Source organism: Mobula hypostoma, chromosome 6 (assembly GCF_963921235.1).
Source record: "Mobula hypostoma chromosome 6, sMobHyp1.1, whole genome shotgun sequence".
Lineage (NCBI taxonomy): Eukaryota > Metazoa > Chordata > Chondrichthyes > Myliobatiformes > Myliobatidae > Mobula > Mobula hypostoma.
This window is the reverse complement of record NC_086102.1, coordinates 142,911,639-142,932,239: the sequence shown is the minus strand read 5'-3', so window position 1 is coordinate 142,932,239 and position 20,601 is coordinate 142,911,639. Positions and strand designations below refer to the sequence as shown.

Genomic DNA, 20,601 nt, shown 5'->3' with positions numbered 1-20,601 from the left:
ATTCATTTCTGGAGGAATAGAGTATAGGAGCAGGGATGTGATGTTAAGGCTCTATAAGGCGCTGGTGAGACCTCACATGGAGTACTGTGGGCAGTTTTGGTCTCCTCATTTAAGAAAGGATGTGCTGACATTGGAGAGGGTACAGAGAAGATTCAGCAGAATGATTCCGGAAATGAGAGGGTTAACATATGAGGAACGTTTGTCCGCTCTTGGACTGTATTCCTTGGAGTTTAGAAGAATGAGGGGAGGCCTCATAGAAACATTTTGAATGTTGAAAGGCATGGACAGAGTGGATGTGGCAAAAGTTGTTTCCCATGATGGGGGAGTCTAGTACGAGAGGGCATGACTTAAGGATTGAAGGGCGCCCACTCAGAACAGAAGTGCGAAGAAATTTTTTTAGCCAGAGGGTGGTGAATCTATGGAATTTGTTGCCACGGGTGGCAGTGGAGGCCAAGTCATTGGGTGTATTTAAGGCAGAGATTGATGGGTATCTGAGTAGCCAGGGCATCAAAGGTTATGGTGAGAAAGTGGGGGAATGGGACTAAATGGGAGAATGGATCAGCTCATGATAAAATGGCGGAGCAGACTCGATGGGCCGAATGGCCGACTTCTGCTCCTTTGTCTTATGGTCTTATGGTCAATAGGATTTACAATGTCAGGAGTCTAATTTCCTTGTTTTATTATTTTCTCCTGTGACTTGAAAAGAAACTGGAGATGGAATTCTCCAAAGTTTGTTTGCTGAGGTGAATTACTTTCATATACATGCATTGACAGTTGTGATTTTTCTGTTGTTAATTGCACACAGGCAAACATTACATGGGAGCAGGAGCACCTGTGATTCTGAAATTTTCATGATGATCAGCAAATAAAACATGATTCATAAAGAATACATTATAAACACTTGAATAACCAAAGACTGGATGTTTGTGTTCACTGGTTAAGTTCATTAACTTAGTATTTTTTTTTTAACCTTTATGAGCAAGCTGTTCTGCATCCACCATGATCTTTACTCACTCTCCTTTGGCTCGGATATTACGCACAGAAGTTTTATTACTAAGCTATCGGTGTCAGCAAGTTTGGTGTTTGTTACTTGCCGCATGCAATATATTATTGCACTGCCACAGAAATGTACAGTAGCCTGGAAAGTTGTGCCGGGGCTTATGGAAAGGACACAGCAGTAGTCAGGGTGCTTTGAATTCTCCCTTTCTCTTTCTCAAATCCCAGTTGAATAATTACTCAACCCTTTCTTCTGCCTTCAACCAGGCTTGACTAATGCCTCCCTTCTATGGAGTATGGGCTTTTAGCCTTGCTGATCAATAATACCCTTGCTGATGTCTCATTAAGTTGGACTGCTGTTAGTTACTGTAATCGATCATCTTCATCTTCAGAAATAACAATAGTTTTAATATTTAACCAGATGTTGGATCCAGGTGCTAGAAAGGCCACATATTAAAATTGTATGCTAAAAACAGCTAATGTATTCTTACAGCCAAGGTTTACCGGTTTGCTCTCTACATTAAACAGAAACCATTGACCAGGACATGTTATCAGCTTAGTGCTCAATGTTCCAAAGACTCAAATTTGTAAATCCGAGAACAAATTGTCCTTTTCCTCAAGTGACCAAGGCTCGAGCTTCAAGATTGTTTATTCTCATTCTTCAGTACGAGTGTAAGGGAGTACGAAATGATTGTCCACTCTGGATCGCATGCAGCATAAAGAATACAAGAAAAAACAGAAGTAAACCTATAAAACACATCTCAGAAGTAACTGTTATATACACAGACTGACTGTATGTACATAAAGTGATGTTGAGTGATGAATACGTAATGGTGGTGGGGTTGGTTAATGGGCAAACGTGTTGATCAGCTAGACAGCCTGGGGGAAAAAACTGTTTTTGAGCCTGGTGGTCCAGGCATGGATGCTGCGTAGCCTCTTCACTGATGGCGGTGGGAAAAACAGTCCATAAGCAGGGTCGGTGGGATTCTTCATGATATTGCTGGCCTTTCTCTGGCAGCTTTCTGAATGTATGTCCTTGATGGTGCTGGTGATGTGTTGGGTAGTTTTAACTACCCATGGTACAGAGTTCTCCAGTTTGCTAAAGTGCAGTTTCCATACCACACAGTGATGCAACATGTTAGAATGCTCTCCACTGTGCATCTGTGAAAGGTTGTGGGTACTGAGGTGCATCGATCAGCTATCTTCAGCCTCCTCAGAAAGTAGAGGTATTGGTGAGCTTTCTTGACTGTAGAGGATAAGTTCTGGGACCATGAGAAGTTGCCTCTAGTGCACTTCTGTATCGTATCATTATTTAACTTTCTTGGCCTCTACTTTCTTAGAAACATTAAGAGTATATGGCACATCACTTAATACTCTAACAACCGTACTTGTACAGATGGATCTGTAAAATCTATCCAAAATGGTTGCATCGTGACCTGGTATGGGAATTTCAATGCACAGCGTTACAAGAGGTTGTAGAGATAGTGGACACAGTTTGGCCCATTCCTTATCATTGAAATCATCTCTAAGAGCCATTGTCTCAAATAGGTGGCATCTGTTATCGACTATCCCCACCATCTGTGCTATGTCTCCTTCCTGCTGCTACCATTGGGTATAAAGCAGCTTAAATTCCCACACCACCAGGTTCAGGAACAATTACTTTCCTACAACCATCAGGGTGTTGATCCAATTCACACAATCCTAATTTTAATCGTATACCATGCCTGTGGGTTTTGTGTTACTTCCAAGATATCAAGGTTCTGTTTGAGGCAGAGCTTTCTGTTTCTACTTTGTCGTACTCAGTGGACTGGGCAAGCACCTTTACTTCTGTAACATTGCATCATGCTTCCTTTACTCTCCACCTTCCCCTCTTGTTGCTTTTCCTTCTTAACCACCAGTTAATCTCTTTTGAAGGCTGGACCAACTAACTAATCCAGCTTCCATAGCTCAGAGTTATTGGTTTTCTGTCACTGATGGGAACTGGCTGTTGTTTTATTAAAGCACAAAGTGTGTACTTTTACTGTATCATACAATCAGTAAATAAAACTAAAACATTTACTGTAGCCTTTAATCAACTAACAGCTGCTTCCAGGCTAATTGCTTAGAAACCAGATAAAACCTTTTGTGTTGCAGTTCTAAGTGTTCAGTGTAGATCTGGTGGGATGATGATTATGGCTGAACACTGAGCTGGGGAGCACTGGCAGGAAGGACTAAAGCTGTTTACTTTGGCGTGGTAGTTTGAAAATTTCAACCATGCATCATTGAATGATGAGAGAAGACATTTTTTCTTTAGCTTTCTCTAAGTTTTATGGTGCACTGCAGCTGTATAAAATACCAGGTATTATTTCTAAAATATATCCGGTTTATATAGGTATATATAAATAGTAAGATAGCGCAGATCAACACGTGACTGAAGACATGGTGCAGGAGGGAGGGCTTCAGATTTATAGATAATTGGGCAGTTTTCCAGGGAAGGTGGGACCTGTTCCGGCGGGATGGTTTACATCTGAACTGGAGGGGAACGAATATTCTTGCAGGTAGGTTTGCTAGAGAGGCTCCAGTGGATTTAAACTAGATACAAGGGGGGAGGGGAACCAGAGTGTAGGAACATATGTAGGGGAGAAGGAAGAAAAAGAAAATAGTAAAGTTGTTTGCACCGTTAGTAACAAACAGAGAGTAAGAGGTAGAAAATTTCTTAAATGCATTTATTTTAATGCTCGGAGCATTGTAAGAAAGGTGGATGAGCTTAAAGCATGGATTGATACCTGGAAGTATGATGTGGTGGCTATTAGTGAAACATGGATACAGGAGGACTGTGATTGGCAACTAAATATTCCTGGATTTCATTGTTTCAGGTGTGATAGAATCAGAGGGACAAGAGGGGGAGGTATTGCATTGCTCATCAGAGAAAATATTACAGCAATACTCTGGCAGGATAGATTAGAGGGCTCGCCTAGGGAGGCTATTTGGGTGGAATTGAGGAATGGGAAAGGAGTAGTAACACTTACAGGGGTGTATTATAGACTACCAAATGGGGAGTGAGAATTGGAGGAGCAAATTTGTAAGGAGATAGCAGATATTTGTAGTAAGCACAAGGTTGTGATTGTGTGAGATTTTAATTTTCCACACATAGGCTGGAAAGCCCATACTGTAAAAGGGCTGGATGGCTTGGAGTTTGTAAAATGTGTGTAGGATAGTTTTTTTGCAGCAATACATAGAGGTACAAACTAGAGAAGGGGCAGTGTTGGATCTCCTGTAAGGGAATGAGATAGGTCAGGTGACGGAGGTATGTGTTGGGGAGCACTTCGGGTCCAGTGATCACAATGCCATTAGTTTTGATATAATTATGGAGAAGGATAGGTCTGGACCCAGGGATGAGTTTTTTGATTGGAGAAAGGGCAACTTTAAGGAGATGCGAAAGGATTTATGAGGAGTCGATTGGGACAATTTGTTTTATGGGAAGGATGTAATAGAGAAATGGAGGTCATTTGAAGGTGAAATCTTGAGGGTACAGAATCTTTATGTTCCTGTTAGGTTGAATGGAAAGGTTAAAAGTTTGAGAGAGCCATGGTTTTCAAGGGATATTGGAAACTTGGTTCGGAAAAAGAGAGATATCTACAATAAATATAGGCAGCATGGAGTAAATGAGGTGCTCGAGGAATATAAAGCATGTAAAAAAAATCTTAAGAAAGAAATTAGAAAAGCTAAAAGAAGATATGAGGCAGCTTTAGCAAGTAAGGTGAAAATAAATCCAAAGGGTTTCTACAGTTATATTAATAGCAAAAGGATAGTGAGGGATAAAATTTGTCCCTTAGAGAATCAGAGTGGACAGCTATGTGTGCAGCCAAAAGAGATGGGGGAGATTCTGAACAATTTCTTTTCTTCAGTATTCACTAAGGAGAATGATATTGAATTGTGTAAGGTAAGGGAAATAGGTAGGGAAGTTATGGAAACTATGATGATTGAAGAAGAGGAAGTACTGGTGCTTTTAAGGAATCTAAAAGTGGATAAGTCTCCGGGTCCTGACAGCATATTCCCTAGGACCTTGAGGGAAGTTAGTATGGAAATAGCAGAGGCTCTGACAGAAATATTTCAAATGTCTTTGGAAACGGGGATGGTGCCGGAGGATTGGCGTATTGCTCATGTTGTTCCATTGTTTAAAAAGGGTTCTAAGAGTAAACCTAGCAATTATTGGCCTGTGAGTTTGATGTCAGTGGTGGGTAAATTGATGGCAAGTATTCTTAGAGATGGTATATATAATTATGTGGATAGACAGGGTCTGATTAGGAACAGTCAATATGGATTTGTGCGTGGAAGGTCATGTTTGACAAATCTTATTGAATTTTTTGAAGAGGTTACAAGGAAAGTTGACAAGGGTAAAGCTGTGGATGTTGTCTATATGGACTTCAGTAAGGCCTTTGACAAGGTTCCACATGGAAGGTTAGTTAGGAAGGTTCAATCGTTAGGTATTAATATTGAAGTAGTAAAACTGATTCAGCAGTGGCTGGATGGGAGATGCCAGAGAGTAGTGGTGGAAAACTGTTTGTCAGATTGGAGGCCGGTGACTAGTGGTGCGCCCCAGAGATCTGTACTGGGTCCAATGTTGCTTGTCATATACATTAACGATCTGGTTGATGGGGTGGTAAATCGGATTAGTAAGTATGCAGATGATACTAAGATAGGTGGAGTTGTGGATAATGAAGTAGGTTTTCAAAGCTTGCAGAGAGATTTAGGCCAGTTAGAAGAGTGGGCTAAAAGATGTCAGATGGAGTTTAATGCTGATAAATGTGAGGTGCTACATTTTGGTAGGACGAATCAAAATAGGACATATATGGTAAATGGTAGGGCATTGAAGAATGCAGTAGAACAGAGGGATCTAGGAATAATGGTACATAGTTCCCTGAAGGTGGAATCTCATATGGATAGTGTGGTGAAGAAAGCTTTTGGTATGCTGGCCTTTGTAAATCAGAGCATTGAGTATAGGAGTTGGGATGTAATGTTGAAATTGTACAAGGCATTGATAAGGCCAAATTTGGAGTATTGTGTACAGTTCTGGTCACCGAATTATAGCAAAGATGTCAACAAAGTAGAGTACTGAGAAAATTTACTAGAATGTTACCTGGGTTTCATCACCTAAGGTACAGAGGAAGGTTGAACAAGTTGGGTCTTTATTCTTTGGAGTGTAGAAGGTTGAGGGGGGACTTGATAGAGGTATTTAAAATTATGAGGGGGATAGATAGAGTTGATGTGGATAGGCTTTTTCCATTGAGAGTAGGGGAGATTCAAACAAGAGGACATGAGTTGAGAGTTAAAGGGCAAAAGTTTAGGGGTAACGAGGGGAACTTCTTTACTCAGAGAGTGGTAGCTGTGTGGAACGAGCTTCCAGCAGAAGTGCTTGAGGCAGGTTCGATGTTGTCATTTAAAGTTAAACTGGATAGATATATGGACAGGAACGGAAAGTTATGGGCTGAGTGCAGGTCGGTGGGACTAGGTGAGAGTAAGCGTTCGGCACGGACTAGAAGGGCCGAGATGGCCTGTTTCCGTGCTGTAATTGTTATATGGTTATATATAAACCTATATATGTATATACAGACTCATCTGTAAGAAGGAACAATTTTAAGGATCAGCTTTATTTGCCATATACATTTACATATATTAGGAATTTGCTGCGAGAACCAAGTCTTAAAAGAGAAACAGAGTTAACGTTTAAGGACAAAGGCACATGAGAAGAATTGCAGGCATTGACAAAAGGTCTTCGACTAAAACATTAACTGATTATATTCCTACAGATGCTGCCTGACCTGCTGAACATTTCATAAGCATGAGAGGTTCTGCAGATGCTGGAAATCTTGAACAACACACACAAAAGGTGTAGGAAGTCAGGCAGCATATACAGAGGGGGATAAATAGTTGACATTGAGGTCTGAGATCCTTTATCATTTACAGCATTTTCTGCATTTAGTTTAAAATTCCAAGCATCTGCAGTTTTTTTCCTTTTTTTCTGATTTTCTTGTCCTTGTGGACCTCAATTTAAATAAAGGGTTAATTTATCAGAATAATACAGCATCAACTTGAAGACTGAACCTGCATTTTTAAAAATGCCTTTCATAACATTGATGGCGCTTTACACTAAATGAAATACTGAACTCACTGTTGCAAAATAACACATATTATCTTGCAAACAGTAATGTTAATGACTATATAATTTATTCAATGAATGTCAACTGAACAGTAGATATTGACCAGGAAATTGGTTCTTACTCATCGTCAGAATGCCATGAAATCTTTAAGCTTGATCTGAGAAGGCAACCTCAGGCCAATGGAAAAACAGAACCTCAACTTTTCTGCTATCAAGCTGGGTTCCTGGAATGAGAATTTAATCCCATTCAAACCCAGAAGGGAAGCTGCTGTCACTGAGCTGTACTTCCCATCAGAAGTGAAATAGAACTTGTTCAAAAATAGTTAATGAAATTGCTCAAAACATGGTAATGAGTTTCACTGCATATACATGTAAATATATCAGGCAATAAATGGCTTAAGTACACTATCTCTGAGCACTTGATACATTCACAAGCAGTTGATCCTTTTAGAATTCGAAGTTACATCTTGTAGAAACACTGAAATAATGTACTCATTGCCATGCAATTAATAAAATTATCCCAAACTGATGAGTTTAATTATGCCATTAGTTGTTGCGTGATATCTTCTGAAACTCCAAATACATTATTTGCACAGGTTCTCCTTTTCCGCCCTGTTTGTTACACATCAAATAACAGATTTATCAAGGGGATTTGTATTTAATAAAACTGGATTGACCCAGCCTAATCGTAATGCGATGCTCCAGGTGTCCTCTTATCATACTGCTAGCATGATCATAACAGCTGCTCTACTACTGATGTTGGACTTTTACATTCCAGTCATTTCTTCATCATTCTTATTTTCCATTTTCTTCCTGTAACCATTTCCCTTTCATCGTTTGCTGATTTTTAAATTGTTCTCAAATCATTACAAGCTTAGTATTTTTGGATGGACCACAGACCTCCCCTCTTGTTAGCTTAACTTCTTACTACTTTCCAAAGCATATTTATTTCTCAGGGGAACAAACATAATGAGAAACATGAATTATTTATTTATATCTTTGATGCTGCTGGTATCTTCAAATGAGTTTCCTAATCTACTTCAGCCCAAAGTTCAAAATACATTTATTATCGAAGTATGTATACTTTATAGAACCTTGAAATTCATTTCCTTACAGGCAGTCACAAAACAAGGAAGCCCAACAGAACCCATTAATAACACAAGAAGACTGTCAAACACGCAGTGTTCAGAAAAGGAAAAAAAACATAAATCGTGCAAACAATAAAAGCAAGCAAACAGCATTCAGAACTGAAGTTCACAAAACCATGCATCACTACAACTGATCCTGAAGTCCACTAGTTGCAGGCTGCTGTCTCAGTCCAACACAGAGACGAGCAAATCCTGTGGAACAGCGAGCTGAATTGGACTGTCCCTCGCCTCCAACCCCTACACCCTGATCACTTCAAAGTGGCCCAGTGCTTAAATCATCCAAACCCTGGGCTATTACTTGCTCTCTAACTTCATAACTCGAACTTTATCGAGTTAGAGAGCATTCCTTGCTCTTTACCTCAAACTTTATCATTGCTCAGTTAATTTTATAAATATTCAAGACCTTGTTTTCAAATAGAGCAATTAGATCCTCCCGATCCCTTTATAGTAGTAAGGAAATGTTCTTAAATGTGATACTGAGCTGCCAATGCGCACTTTGGTACCACAAGTCATGGATGCACATAGCAATTATCATTCTCCTGACACAACAATACAACAATATTCCCTTTTACTCACCAGACCCAAATGATTACCTGTACCAGGGTACCCTGGTCAACTTGCCACTTTATTCTTATTCACATCAATAACTAGCGCTGCAAATGTGCTGGAAGATAGCAAATGCTGAGGCTCTTTTCCACTATAGCTGTGCTTCCCAAACTACGTAATATAGTAGCACCCTCTTGTCCCTGACCTCTAACCAAAACTTAACCAATAGAGAAATTAGTGCTTTCTGAATCAGGATGCTCAGGTAACTGTCTCTCTCCATCAGGCTAATATAAAGTTCCGTGAATTGCAGACATGTATGACAAATGTGGTTATTTCTAATTGCACTCCTTTCTGCAAACTCCCACATACTCCACGCTGCTGTCTCTGAACTTAATTGAGAGCTTATGGAATTAATTCACTTGGATTACTTTAAACACCAAGAAGAACCACCTAACCGTCCAGCAGTGAATTCACACTGTTGTCAAACTCTCAACTTTCCATTTAATCAATGGTGATCTGTTAAAGTTGTGCTCTACATTAATAATAATGTAACTGTACAAGAGAAAACAATATCTTTTTGGCACTCATAACCAAACCTTCCAAATCCTTGGTAAACCATAACACAAGAATAAAAGGTTCATTTCAAAGCACCCACATCCACTTTTGTTTGAAATATACTTTTTGAGATCATATTAATATTGCCAGAATAAGACCATCAGAACATTACAAATAAAACAAATTCAGCTGCCGTGTTATTTATGTGGTAGTTTTTTATACATCTTCCAATAAAAACAGTTTCATAAGTCACGATCAAATTAAGTCTGTTGCTACAAGGCTTTGTAGCAACATTATATTAACAACGTAGATCATTTGACATACACCGTTAAAATGGCGATTTCCATCAAAGCAGATTGTACTTTTAGAGCAACTTTGGTATAATTTTTTACGTTGCTGTCGAACAATATATTGTTATACAGAGGCTAAATACGAATGATCTGAATAATGACAATGTATTAGGTTAGATCCTCAGATCAGGGGTTTCCTTGTGGTAGTCTCAGTTTCACTGGTTTCATGGCTTTAATCTGGTGGAGACATGTTTTGGCCTTTTACCTGTGCTGCCAACTGTTTCTGCACTGCTGCTCACTGAGTTGAACAGGCCAGTGTGAACTTGCACAAACTTCCTAGCTATCAGGTTGGGAAGCCTGTCTGCCTGCCTTTGCCAGTAAAACCTCACACAATGAAATGCTCCATTGAAATGAATGGTAGAAATCAGCTGCCAGGAAGGAAGAGGAAGTGGGGCTTATTTGTTAAATTTAATTAGATTAAGTGTAGATTAGATTAATTGTTTTGAAACACATGTGCTGTTTAGCATTTTATTAATAAAATATTTTACATTTTGGCTGTTCTTTCTATATAAGTATTACTACAAGTTTGGGGATGCTAAAGGCAATGAAATACATTCAATACCAATGACAGCTCTAATAGTCAGAGAGCCTGCTATATCTGGCTGAGAAAACAGATAGGACTGTGCAAAATGAGAAAGCCTTAATGCTGTGTTGGGGCCACACCAAAGTGATGGCTCCAGTATGGTCTGGGGGCAGGTAGCCAGGAGTTTCAGGGCAAAGCAAGCTCTGTTCCAATTCAATTTATGTAAACTATCATGATGCAAAGCAGAAGTACTTCCTGAGAGTCACTAATTTAACAATAACTGTACACTGTCCTCAAAGTTTAAGATTAAAGCAAACCATAGAAGCACAAAAAATACATCACTTTATGCTTCTGCATTCTGTTACACTGATTTTCTAAAGTCCTAATAAATTAGTACAGGCCATGCCCGGATCAATGCGGCCTGACTCAAACACCTGTGCATCCGGATGAGCACCTGTAGCAGTACTGAGTTCAAAAACCTGACCTATGTACATAAATTTGTTTTTGCAAATAGCAGAACTTGTTTACTCTCTCTCCACATTCACTAAATATTCTTTCTTACGCCTTCTTGTCGCCAGTTATTGCAACATTCCAGATGCATGATTACCATGTTGAGTGATTTTTTTGTGTAGCTTCCTAATTAAGGACAAAATTGACTTGCGGACATCTGAAACACCAGAACCGGTTTGTTACCCAGGCATGGCCTGTACTTCGAACTACAAACAAGAATAATTTCAAATTTGATGTCAGTCACTGTGAAATTAGTTGACCTCATTCTGAATGGCACTTATTGATCTTAGTACCTTCTGTAACAATTTCTTCCACAGGCAAAACACACTCCATAAAATAGTAACATATTCTAATATCTACATTATTTTCAGACTTACCCAGAGATAGGACCACCCCTGTCAAGATTATAAATTTGTCTGGGGTTGAGAAGATACTGAAATTTTCGGAGAACTCTATCAAAACAGAACAGATCAATTTATTCTTGGGTTTCAGGCAACGCATTTTGCACGTTTTGGTGTAATCTTTATATTTCATCCTAGGTAACAGTAAAACTGACAGAAAATAGCATTCAGAAAATTTTTTTATAACTAACAATTATTGTGATTGAAACAGTTCAACACTAAAAATCAATGTACGACACTAAGAAAACATGGATATTAAACAAGGTAAACCTGCTGTTTAAGGGGACAAAGGTGTCCATTAATTAAATAGATGTTAGCAGTGTTGTGTCACAATTGAGTAAACTGTAAGATGCCTGTACAACAAAAGGCCAATGCCCACTTGAATTTCATGCAATCTGTGGTATACTTTATCTCATTTTGCTCATGAAATACGCTTTTTTTTCCTACGCTCAACATGCAATAAAAATACTTATTATTTAACACAAAAATTGCTGGTGAACGCAGCAGGCCAGGCAGCATTTATACGAAGAGGTACCTCTTCCTATAGATGCTGCCTGGCCTGCTGCGTTCACCAGCATTTTTTTGTGTGTGTTGCGTGAATTTTCAGCATCTGCAGATTTCCTCGTGTTTGCCTTATTATTTTGATGCCAGCCCTAAATCAAACGGTAAGTTATGGCCTCAAAAGATCATAGATTAAGCTTGATTCAAGAAAGGGCTGCTGGAAAACCACAGTTTACATCTGCCCATTCATCATTTCAATTCACTGCCTGTTCCGTTTCCACCTGATGCGCAAAGGTAGCATCAGAACTCCAGCATCTGAATTATGGACAGCGAACTGTCAAATTTGGGATTTGGGAATGGTAGTTACAGTTCTGACAAATTCAAAGCAGAGGCTCAAGGATTGCTTGAATAATGAAAATATCTCAGTCATAGAGAGATACAGCGCAGAAACAGCCCAGGCAGTCTGTGCTGATTATTAAGCACCCACTTTTACGTTCACCCTACTCTAACCCACATCCCTTAAAACCTAAAATCCTTTCTGCACATAAAATCTAAGTTTAAACATTTACTTCATATTATGTGCAGAAAGTAAATGAATGAGTAAAATAAAAGGGAAGGGGGTTAAAAAAACAAAAAAAAAATTGAAGGAATGGGATTCTTCATTTGTAGAAGCAAAATTTTCACATAAGAAAACTTGCTGGGCAGTAAATGTGACTTTACCAGGGTAAGTCTGATAATAGATTAGACAGGAGATTAAATTTGCTCTAATATTTTTATCACATTTGGCAAGCAAGTATCTCTTCTCCTTGATGTTTGTCATGTTTCACTGATGAGTTTCATGGAAAGGTACTGTTACAATGAAGTGTGTGGAGGAAGCTCTCTTGCTGCTATCAAGGTTTAATTATACATGTGTGGTTGATAGAACCTGCTGGCCAATTTATCCTTTAAATATAGGTAAGGTCTGATAACCTCACTGCAAAACTTAGCTTATTTTGAAATAATTTGTAGGTTGTTTCCTGCCGCTAAGCAGGACAGACTTATTTTTAATAATCAAACAAGATACTGGAAGTGTGCAGTTGGAAAAGTCACTCATTTCTCTTAGATTGAAGCCTATTACTTTATGGCTGTTAAAAATAGAAGTATTTATTAAATTTAACAGCAACTTTATAGTGTTCAGCTACAAAATGGATGGAGGAAACCTAGCCAGGAAATTTTTATCATGTCTGAACATTTTCCTACATTTAGGACCTCACTTGTATTGTTAGACATTATGAACCACAACCAAAAAGTATCATCACCACCAACTTAAGCTTGATAAAATATTCTTCTCATTTACCTTTCCCCTTGCCTTCCACCACTTTTGGGATTGACAAACACTAGAAGCGGATGTGTACCGGGCACTGATGTGATCTGTAAAATAAGCAGGACTGATATATAAAATTCTGACAAGCACGCACAGATTACGATTAAATTTACCGGCATTTTTATACAAATAACAATTTGCTCTTATGATCAATCACTTCCAGCCAGAGTCTTATCCCCTCAGCCGAGTGAGTCAGAAAGCATTATCTGGTTTTTGATCACAATTATAACCATATGTAGTGAACACAGCCATTGAAAATAAATGCAATTAAAGACTAAAACATATTAAAAACAGATCTCTTTGAGTACAAGCCATTAATATGTCCAAAAAATTTCCATTAATTCCCACCATATTTTGTGGTAAAAGAACTGAACTATGGTTATAACTCATCATGAATATTCAGCATGGTTTAAATGCAGGTTACACAATGTTATTACAAATTATGGTACTTACAATTCAGAAATAAGGCATTGGGTCCAAAAAGCAAATAGTGTTAAGTGCTCCACATGAACTTCCTCCTATCCCTTTCCCAAGTAACTCTCCTTCTTTCCCTTTCTTCCCTGTATGTTCATTTATCTGTCTCTTAAATTAACCTTTATTTAACCTCCATTTAACTATTTTTAATGCTATATTTGTAATTCCTTCTGCTGAAAGAGCACCAAGCTGAAAAATTAACTCTTGCTTCTGTTTCCACAGATACTGCTCGACCGGCTAACAATTTCCGAGATGTTCTGTAATTTATTCAGTATGTTGCTTCTTCCTGTTTCTGCATGTTCTCATTCTTAGTCACATGGTAGGTCTGCTCCTCAGACAGATGGCCATAGCATCTTCCATCAATCCCCCTGATCAATATCCAGCCAATTGTGTGACTTTTACCTGCCCTGATTCAACTCTTCTTCTCATCTTTGCACTGTAAGCCCTTATGCTCCAGAGGATTTACCCTTGGCAACTTCTTAATTCTACTTTGCACATTACCGACTGCCTCATCCAAAAACAGAGCTCAAAAGTGGGCACCTAAGATACATGTGGCCCCTCAGCAGCAGTAGAATACATTCCACTACAACCTAACATTTCATTTGTCGGCATATCCCTCTCTCTACCATAATCAAACTAGAAGACTAATCCTTGTTCAATGAGTATAGAAAGGTTGTGCCTGCAGCAACACTAGGCACCTTGAAAAGAGACACCGAGCTTGACAATGCCAGTGATCACCAGTAGGGGTTCAGTTCCTGTCAATGTCAGTAAGGAGTTTGTACATTCTCCCTGTGACCATGTGGGTTTCTTCTAGGTATCCCAATTTCCTCCCACATTACCACGACATTCGATTAGGATTGGGGTTAGTCAATTATGGGAATGCTATGGTGCCTGAAGCACGGTGACACTTGTGGGCTGCCCTCAGCATATCCTCGTACCGTGTGGATCGCTGATAAAATGGCACATTTCTCTGTATGTTTTGATGTTTCAATATACGCGTGACAACTAAAGCTAATCTTTAACCTCTAAATCACAGGGCTAACTTGGCATGTCCAACCAATATATCAGATCAAGACAGTGCAGTTCTCCAGCACCAAGTTATCAGAGGTACTTAACAATTAAACAGCTGACAGAAGGAAGAGGTTCCAAGATCAGCAATGGGGAGAAGGAACCCACCACACTCTGTCTTACTCTGATTTCTCCCCTTCCTTTCCAGTCCTGATGAAGGGTCTCGGACCAAAATGTTGACTGTTTACTCTTTTCCATAGATGCTGCCTGGTCTGCTGAGTTGCTCCAGCATTTTGTGTGTGTGTTGCTTTGAAACCTCTGCAATGTCTAGAGCCATATCATAGACAGAACATTGGTTTAAGCTTAACCTCCTTCAGCTACTTTATGATGATTCTCCTTATATCACCAAGTCAGAATCAGGAATATTCACTGATGATTGTGTTCAATTCCATTTGAAACTTCTCAAACAATATCTCTAACACACGAGGCAAACAGTGCTCAGGCATGGACTGATAAGTGGCAAGTAACATCCATGCCAAGAATATAGAAGTGTCTAAACATTGATTCTTGATGTTTAATGACATTACTATTATCTAATCTCACACCATCAACTCCCGGAAGCTGGTCAGCATTGACCAAAAACCAGCTGCATTCACACTATGGCACAGGACCAGGTAAGAGGGTGGATATTCTTCAACAAATCATTCAACTCCTTACATCTCAAAGACTTTCCACCATCTGTAAGCATGTTAAGAATGTGTCAGTGTACTCACCATTTCTCAGGGTCTGAAGCTCTTAAGAAACACAATACCATCCAGGGCAAGCAGCCCAATGATTGACATCTTATCTATGACCCTTAACATCCATTCCGCCATCACTACCTGCAATGTGTGGCATCTAGCACAGAGATAGCAGTTACTGGGCTAAGTGAATCTTCCAAATCTATGACTTCTACCATTGACAGGCAAAAACAACAGGCACGCAACATCACACCCGCAGGATTGCAACCATCTTGCTTTCCTTCAAGAAATACAGCATTCTTACTTTGGGACATGTCTACCTTCATTCGTTGCAATTAGGTCAAACTTCTGGAACCTCATGTCATGCTGAAGACTGCTTAGTTTCTCTCCTACTTCAGTTCATCTGCTGCTGAACCCATACCTTTAACATTCCCATACTTAACCATTACAACACAACGATTGTTGGAGACTGAATTATCTTTTCCCGTATTCAAAACTCTTTCCACTTACTTCTTTTCAACAAGCACATCAGAATAAATAAAATAGTAACAAACTTTTGCAATAGCCATTTCCTCCAAATTGAAATTGGAAAATTAACTCGTTATTTGTAGCATTACACATTTTGTACTAATTAGGCAATTTTAATATTAAAACTGTTATTTGTAAATAGCCTTTCTCCTCTAACTCAAAAAACATAAATCCCCTCTCTAAGCTACTGATTATGCTAAAATGAGGATGGTAATATAGTCAGCTAATTAGATCTAATTACCTTGCTTTTTTAAAAAGTTGTAATGTTATGAAACTGCTCCTTTCATAATTGTGCATAATTAAATCAAATAAAAAGAACAAAATACTATTATTTTCCAAGATACTGGTAGTTAAAAAATTCCATAGCTAAGGGGTCTCAAAGAAAATATGGTACAGTGGTAAATCGCTATTTTGAGGTACAGACTGGGATAATGTTACATACTCACAAACTTTTAAAGGTAATGAAACACTTAATAAAGAACATGAAATACTTAGCTTTATATGCCACTGAATGTACAAAGAACAATCAATCCTAAACATCTTCAAATCTCTCTGTGATTTGGGAATATCAATGATTTAGGAAGTATTTTAAGCTCTGGAAAGGAAGTTTCATAGCTGCCAACTTTAGGGTTAAATGAACTCATTTCCCAAGGTGATACAGGGTGAGTTGAGACAATTCTCTTCAGAGCAGCGGCCAAAGGTGAGGCCTGTAACAGAAACAGGAAACGCTGGAAACACTCAACAGTGTCTGGCAGCATCTGTGAAATGAGAAACAGTTAACATTTCCAGCTCAGGGCATATTATCAGAACTGCAAAAAGGAGAGAAAGAAGTTAGGTTTCAGTAGCAGGTTGGGGAGGGATGGGTAGAACAAAAGGAAGATCTCTGAGAGGTTGAGTGCAAATGGGCTTATGTGGCAGCTGCGAACAGATTGATCTCTTTGACTGTATAATGTATTGTAAGTGGTAAGATAGAAAGATCATTTGGATGGTGAATTAAAATGGCTGGCCACTGGAAGCTCAGGGTCACTCTGGCAGACTGAACACAGGTTCCTCACAAAGCAGTCATCCCATCTGTATTTGGTTTCTTCAATATAGGAACCATATTGTGAAAAACAAAGGTCAAATGCTAGATTAATAGTGCTAATAAACTACTGCTTCACCTGGAAGAACCATTTAACTTCTGCACTATAGGAAGAAAAAAGATGAAAAGACAAGAGCTGGATCGCCTGCAGTTGCATGTATCATCTTTAAGGAGACACCTAATGAGCTTTCTGAAATTATGATTAGAAACTGCTTCCTCTAGCAACTGGGTCTGTGACCAGAAATAGAAAGTATATAAACTGACAAAAGGAGACAGTAAATCGAAAAGAATTGAGAGACTTGTTCATATCAAGAATCAACAATATTCATCATATACATTTACATGCATTAGGAATTTCATGCTCATGTTTACTTAACTTCATCTATCTCAACCGCCAATCAAAGATTATGTGTGCTTTACAAAAAGAAATAAATGCACAGAATCAAGTAACAAAATTGCAACCTTTCACCCATTCTGAATATCCCAGTCTGCAACGTCAAGTCAATAGACTGCATGAAACCTAATTTTCCAGACACGACAATGGCATAGGATATTATAGTTGAGATCAATGTAAAAAGTCAGGTCAAAGTGCATGCCAAGATTAGTGTAATAATATCCACAGTGATCAGCTTTAGTACGGGAGGATTCTAAGTAATGGCTCCAACACGCAAAATAATAAGCATGCATCATGCTGAAGTGGAAAGGAACCATGCCACCATCAAGAGAAAGGCTGAGACCATAGGCAGGTACATTATTGTTACGTGTGAAGTTTTAAACATCCTTCCCCATAAAATTACCTTCTAGTGAGGAAGGAAAATCATACAGTACTTTATCATTTCTAATACATATTTGAAAATGCTTCATATGCAATAGATTACTTTGAATTGTAACTGCTCAATAAAGGCAAATGTAGCATGGCAGGATGACCTAAATACTGAATGATAGACCAGATGTTGTTAATACTAGCTAAGGATGATAGTTTTTTTAAAAAAAAATCTAACACCAGAAAAGGTTGACAAGCTTCAGTTGCTGAACTGTTTGCTCTGCAACTGCCTCACTTTTCTTTTTTAGGATGCTTTGTAACACACTCCCTTTTACAAAATTCACATTCATTTGTTCCTGTATCTCTGTGCTTTTTCAATGTAAAATTTTATTTATGGAACTGTGGTGTCAGGTAATAACCTATGATCAAGATATTCACAGATTGTTACAACTATTTCTTAAATTATGAAAAAGATTTCTAAATATAACTAGCTCAAGAAAATGTGTTTTTTTGTAAACTGTTGTCACTGGTTTGTCAGCCTATATTTAAATAACCATATAATTATGCACATGTATTGCATACCACATATAAAGCACAGTAAATGTTGCTGTCCTATTTATAATTAGCACATGAATTTATTGTACCAAACAGAAATTATTTTAGAGCTGTAACGTAGAAATGCTGTTTATAGCCTCTATGTGCAAATACTGTTGTAATAACTTTGGTACATTTTACTGAGGATAAATAATTATATACGCTAACTTTTAATGTATATTATGATTAGTTTGCACTAATCATGTTATTTTCAGAGCCAATGGCTAATAACACCAAAATTCACCTTTCCAAAAGGACATAAAATAAATGTTGCATGATGATTCCCATGTGCAATACTAGAGGGCATGTATGCAAGGTCAAAGGAGATATGTGAGGCAAGTTTGCTTTTACACAGAGAGTGGTGGGTGCCTGGAATGTGCTGACAGGGAGGTAGTGAGGGTGAATACAAAAGCAGCATTTATGAGGCCCTTAGATAGGCACAAAAATGTGCAGAATGGAGGGATATGAACATTGTACAAGCAGGAGGGAACCGTTCAGCAAGTACTCGTTTAATTAATGCAGCACAATATTGCGGACTGAAGGGCCTGTTCCTATACTATACTGTTCTAAGTTTTCATTTACAATTTTATTGAAAATGGATAAATTTATGTATTAAAAAGGACGCTTTATAAAGCCTTTATATTTATTCATTACTAGTGACAGAAACCACAAGAACCTTAAAAGATAACACTAAAAACAAATGTATTTCCTTTAGCAGATTGCAAGTTTCTCTTGGTCACGACCACCCTTTCATAATGGGGACACAAAGGATTGCAGATGCTGGAATCTAGAGCAAAAGAAAACAAACTGCTGGAAGAATTCAGTGGGACAGGCAGCATCTATGGAGGCATGGAGAATGGGGGAAAGCTGGCCTGTTGCTCTGACAAAGATAGGTACATGATTGGCGGGGCTTGGGTATTAGCATGCAAGGAAGATGGAAATGGCCAAGTATCAAGGACTTCATAATCAAAGGTGGTTGCTTGAGAAGGGAAAACACTAACAAGAATTACAAAGAGAGGGAGAAACTCAAGATGATAAATGTAATTTATGAGTAAAAGAGAATGACGGTCAGGAAGGGAAGTCAATGGCCAGCTGGAAAAGGGATTGAGGGAGAAGAAATTGTTTATCTCGGATGGGAATGAGTAAAAGGAAAGGATGAAAGAACTCAGAGAAAAATAAATCTAAGGCAAGCTAGCAGGATGATCAAGGTGAAGGTAGAGACGTGACATCCTTATTGAGATGGTCTCAACCACAGTGACTATTGGTTTGGGGAATGAAGTCGGAGGTTATGTGAGTGAACAGTTAAGGTCATGAATGATAATAGAAGAACGAAGTCAGATGTTATCTTTACTCTCTGTATGTGTGACTCCCTCCAACATTATGGGGGGTGGAATTGTGCTCCTAGAAAACAATCTACATTGGGATCTTCTGTAAGGTGAAGTCATGTCATTTACACGTGGCAAGAAATGTGAATTGGAAAAAAACATATATATTTACTTACATCCTGTGAAAGCAAATTTCATTCTTTATCTCATATTTTTGGGTAATGATTTAAGATAGGGTAAGTTTCTGTTACGCAAATGATTGTCTTGTTGGAGGGGGGTGGGGGTCACCTGCATAAATAGGAGCAGAATGTTCAGTCCCCTGACTCAACACTCAGGTAGATTACAGTTGAAGAGATTACTATTTTTATCGACTTTGATTTCTTCAAACTAAATTTTTATCGACTTTGATGTCTTCACCCTAAATTTATCTGAAATCTAGTGAGCTTTGAAGAATAACAAATATATAGTAAATAACCTTACCTGGCTCTTTTACTAAGGGGGCAAATATCATTATAGAGTCACAGAAACAGGCCTTCGGGTCAGGTAGTAGATGCTGAAAACCATTCAAACTGCCTACTCCCAATGATCCGCACCCGGACCACAGCCCACCATATCCCACCTATCCATGGACCTATCCAAACTTCTCCTAAATGTTGAAATCGAGCTCGCATGGACCACCTGTGCTGGCAGCTCATTTCACACTCTCACGATGCACTGAGCAAAGAAGTCCGGAAATGTTTAATTAATCCACGATCAAGAGCATCTTAGATTTTTATTACCCTTCCAATAAGTGCTTTCTGATTTCACTTATTAATATTTTAGCTTTAATTTAAACTGCCACTGCCTTCTTCTGGATTTCCCTGAGAAAGAACATGAAAATATAATCACTGGTATCAGTTTGGTAAGCCTTACTGATCCTTTTCCAAAGTCAATACACCTTTCTTTGGTTGGGATGCTGAAAAGTTGATGTGACATTCCAGACAGCTTGGTTGGGACCTTGCACAACTGCAACATCATCTCCTTTCCAGACCCTTTACAATGATTTTACCAAATTAA

At 38.6% G+C, this 20,601-nt stretch overlaps 1 protein-coding gene across 5 annotated transcripts in view; it reads right to left on the bottom strand.

The window, feature by feature from the left end:
* Positions 1-20,601, bottom strand: part of LOC134348459 (diacylglycerol kinase beta) — a 579,084-nt gene that overhangs the window by 236,201 nt on the left and 322,282 nt on the right. For all 5 annotated transcript variants that reach the window (XM_063051878.1, XM_063051881.1, XM_063051880.1 and 2 more), the window contains 2 exons: positions 13,006-13,079; positions 11,145-11,219 (listed from right to left, as the gene is read on the bottom strand). In XM_063051878.1, the coding sequence (XP_062907948.1) occupies positions 11,145-11,219; positions 13,006-13,079 (149 nt within the window). The remainder of the gene's footprint in view (positions 1-11,144; positions 11,220-13,005; positions 13,080-20,601) is intronic.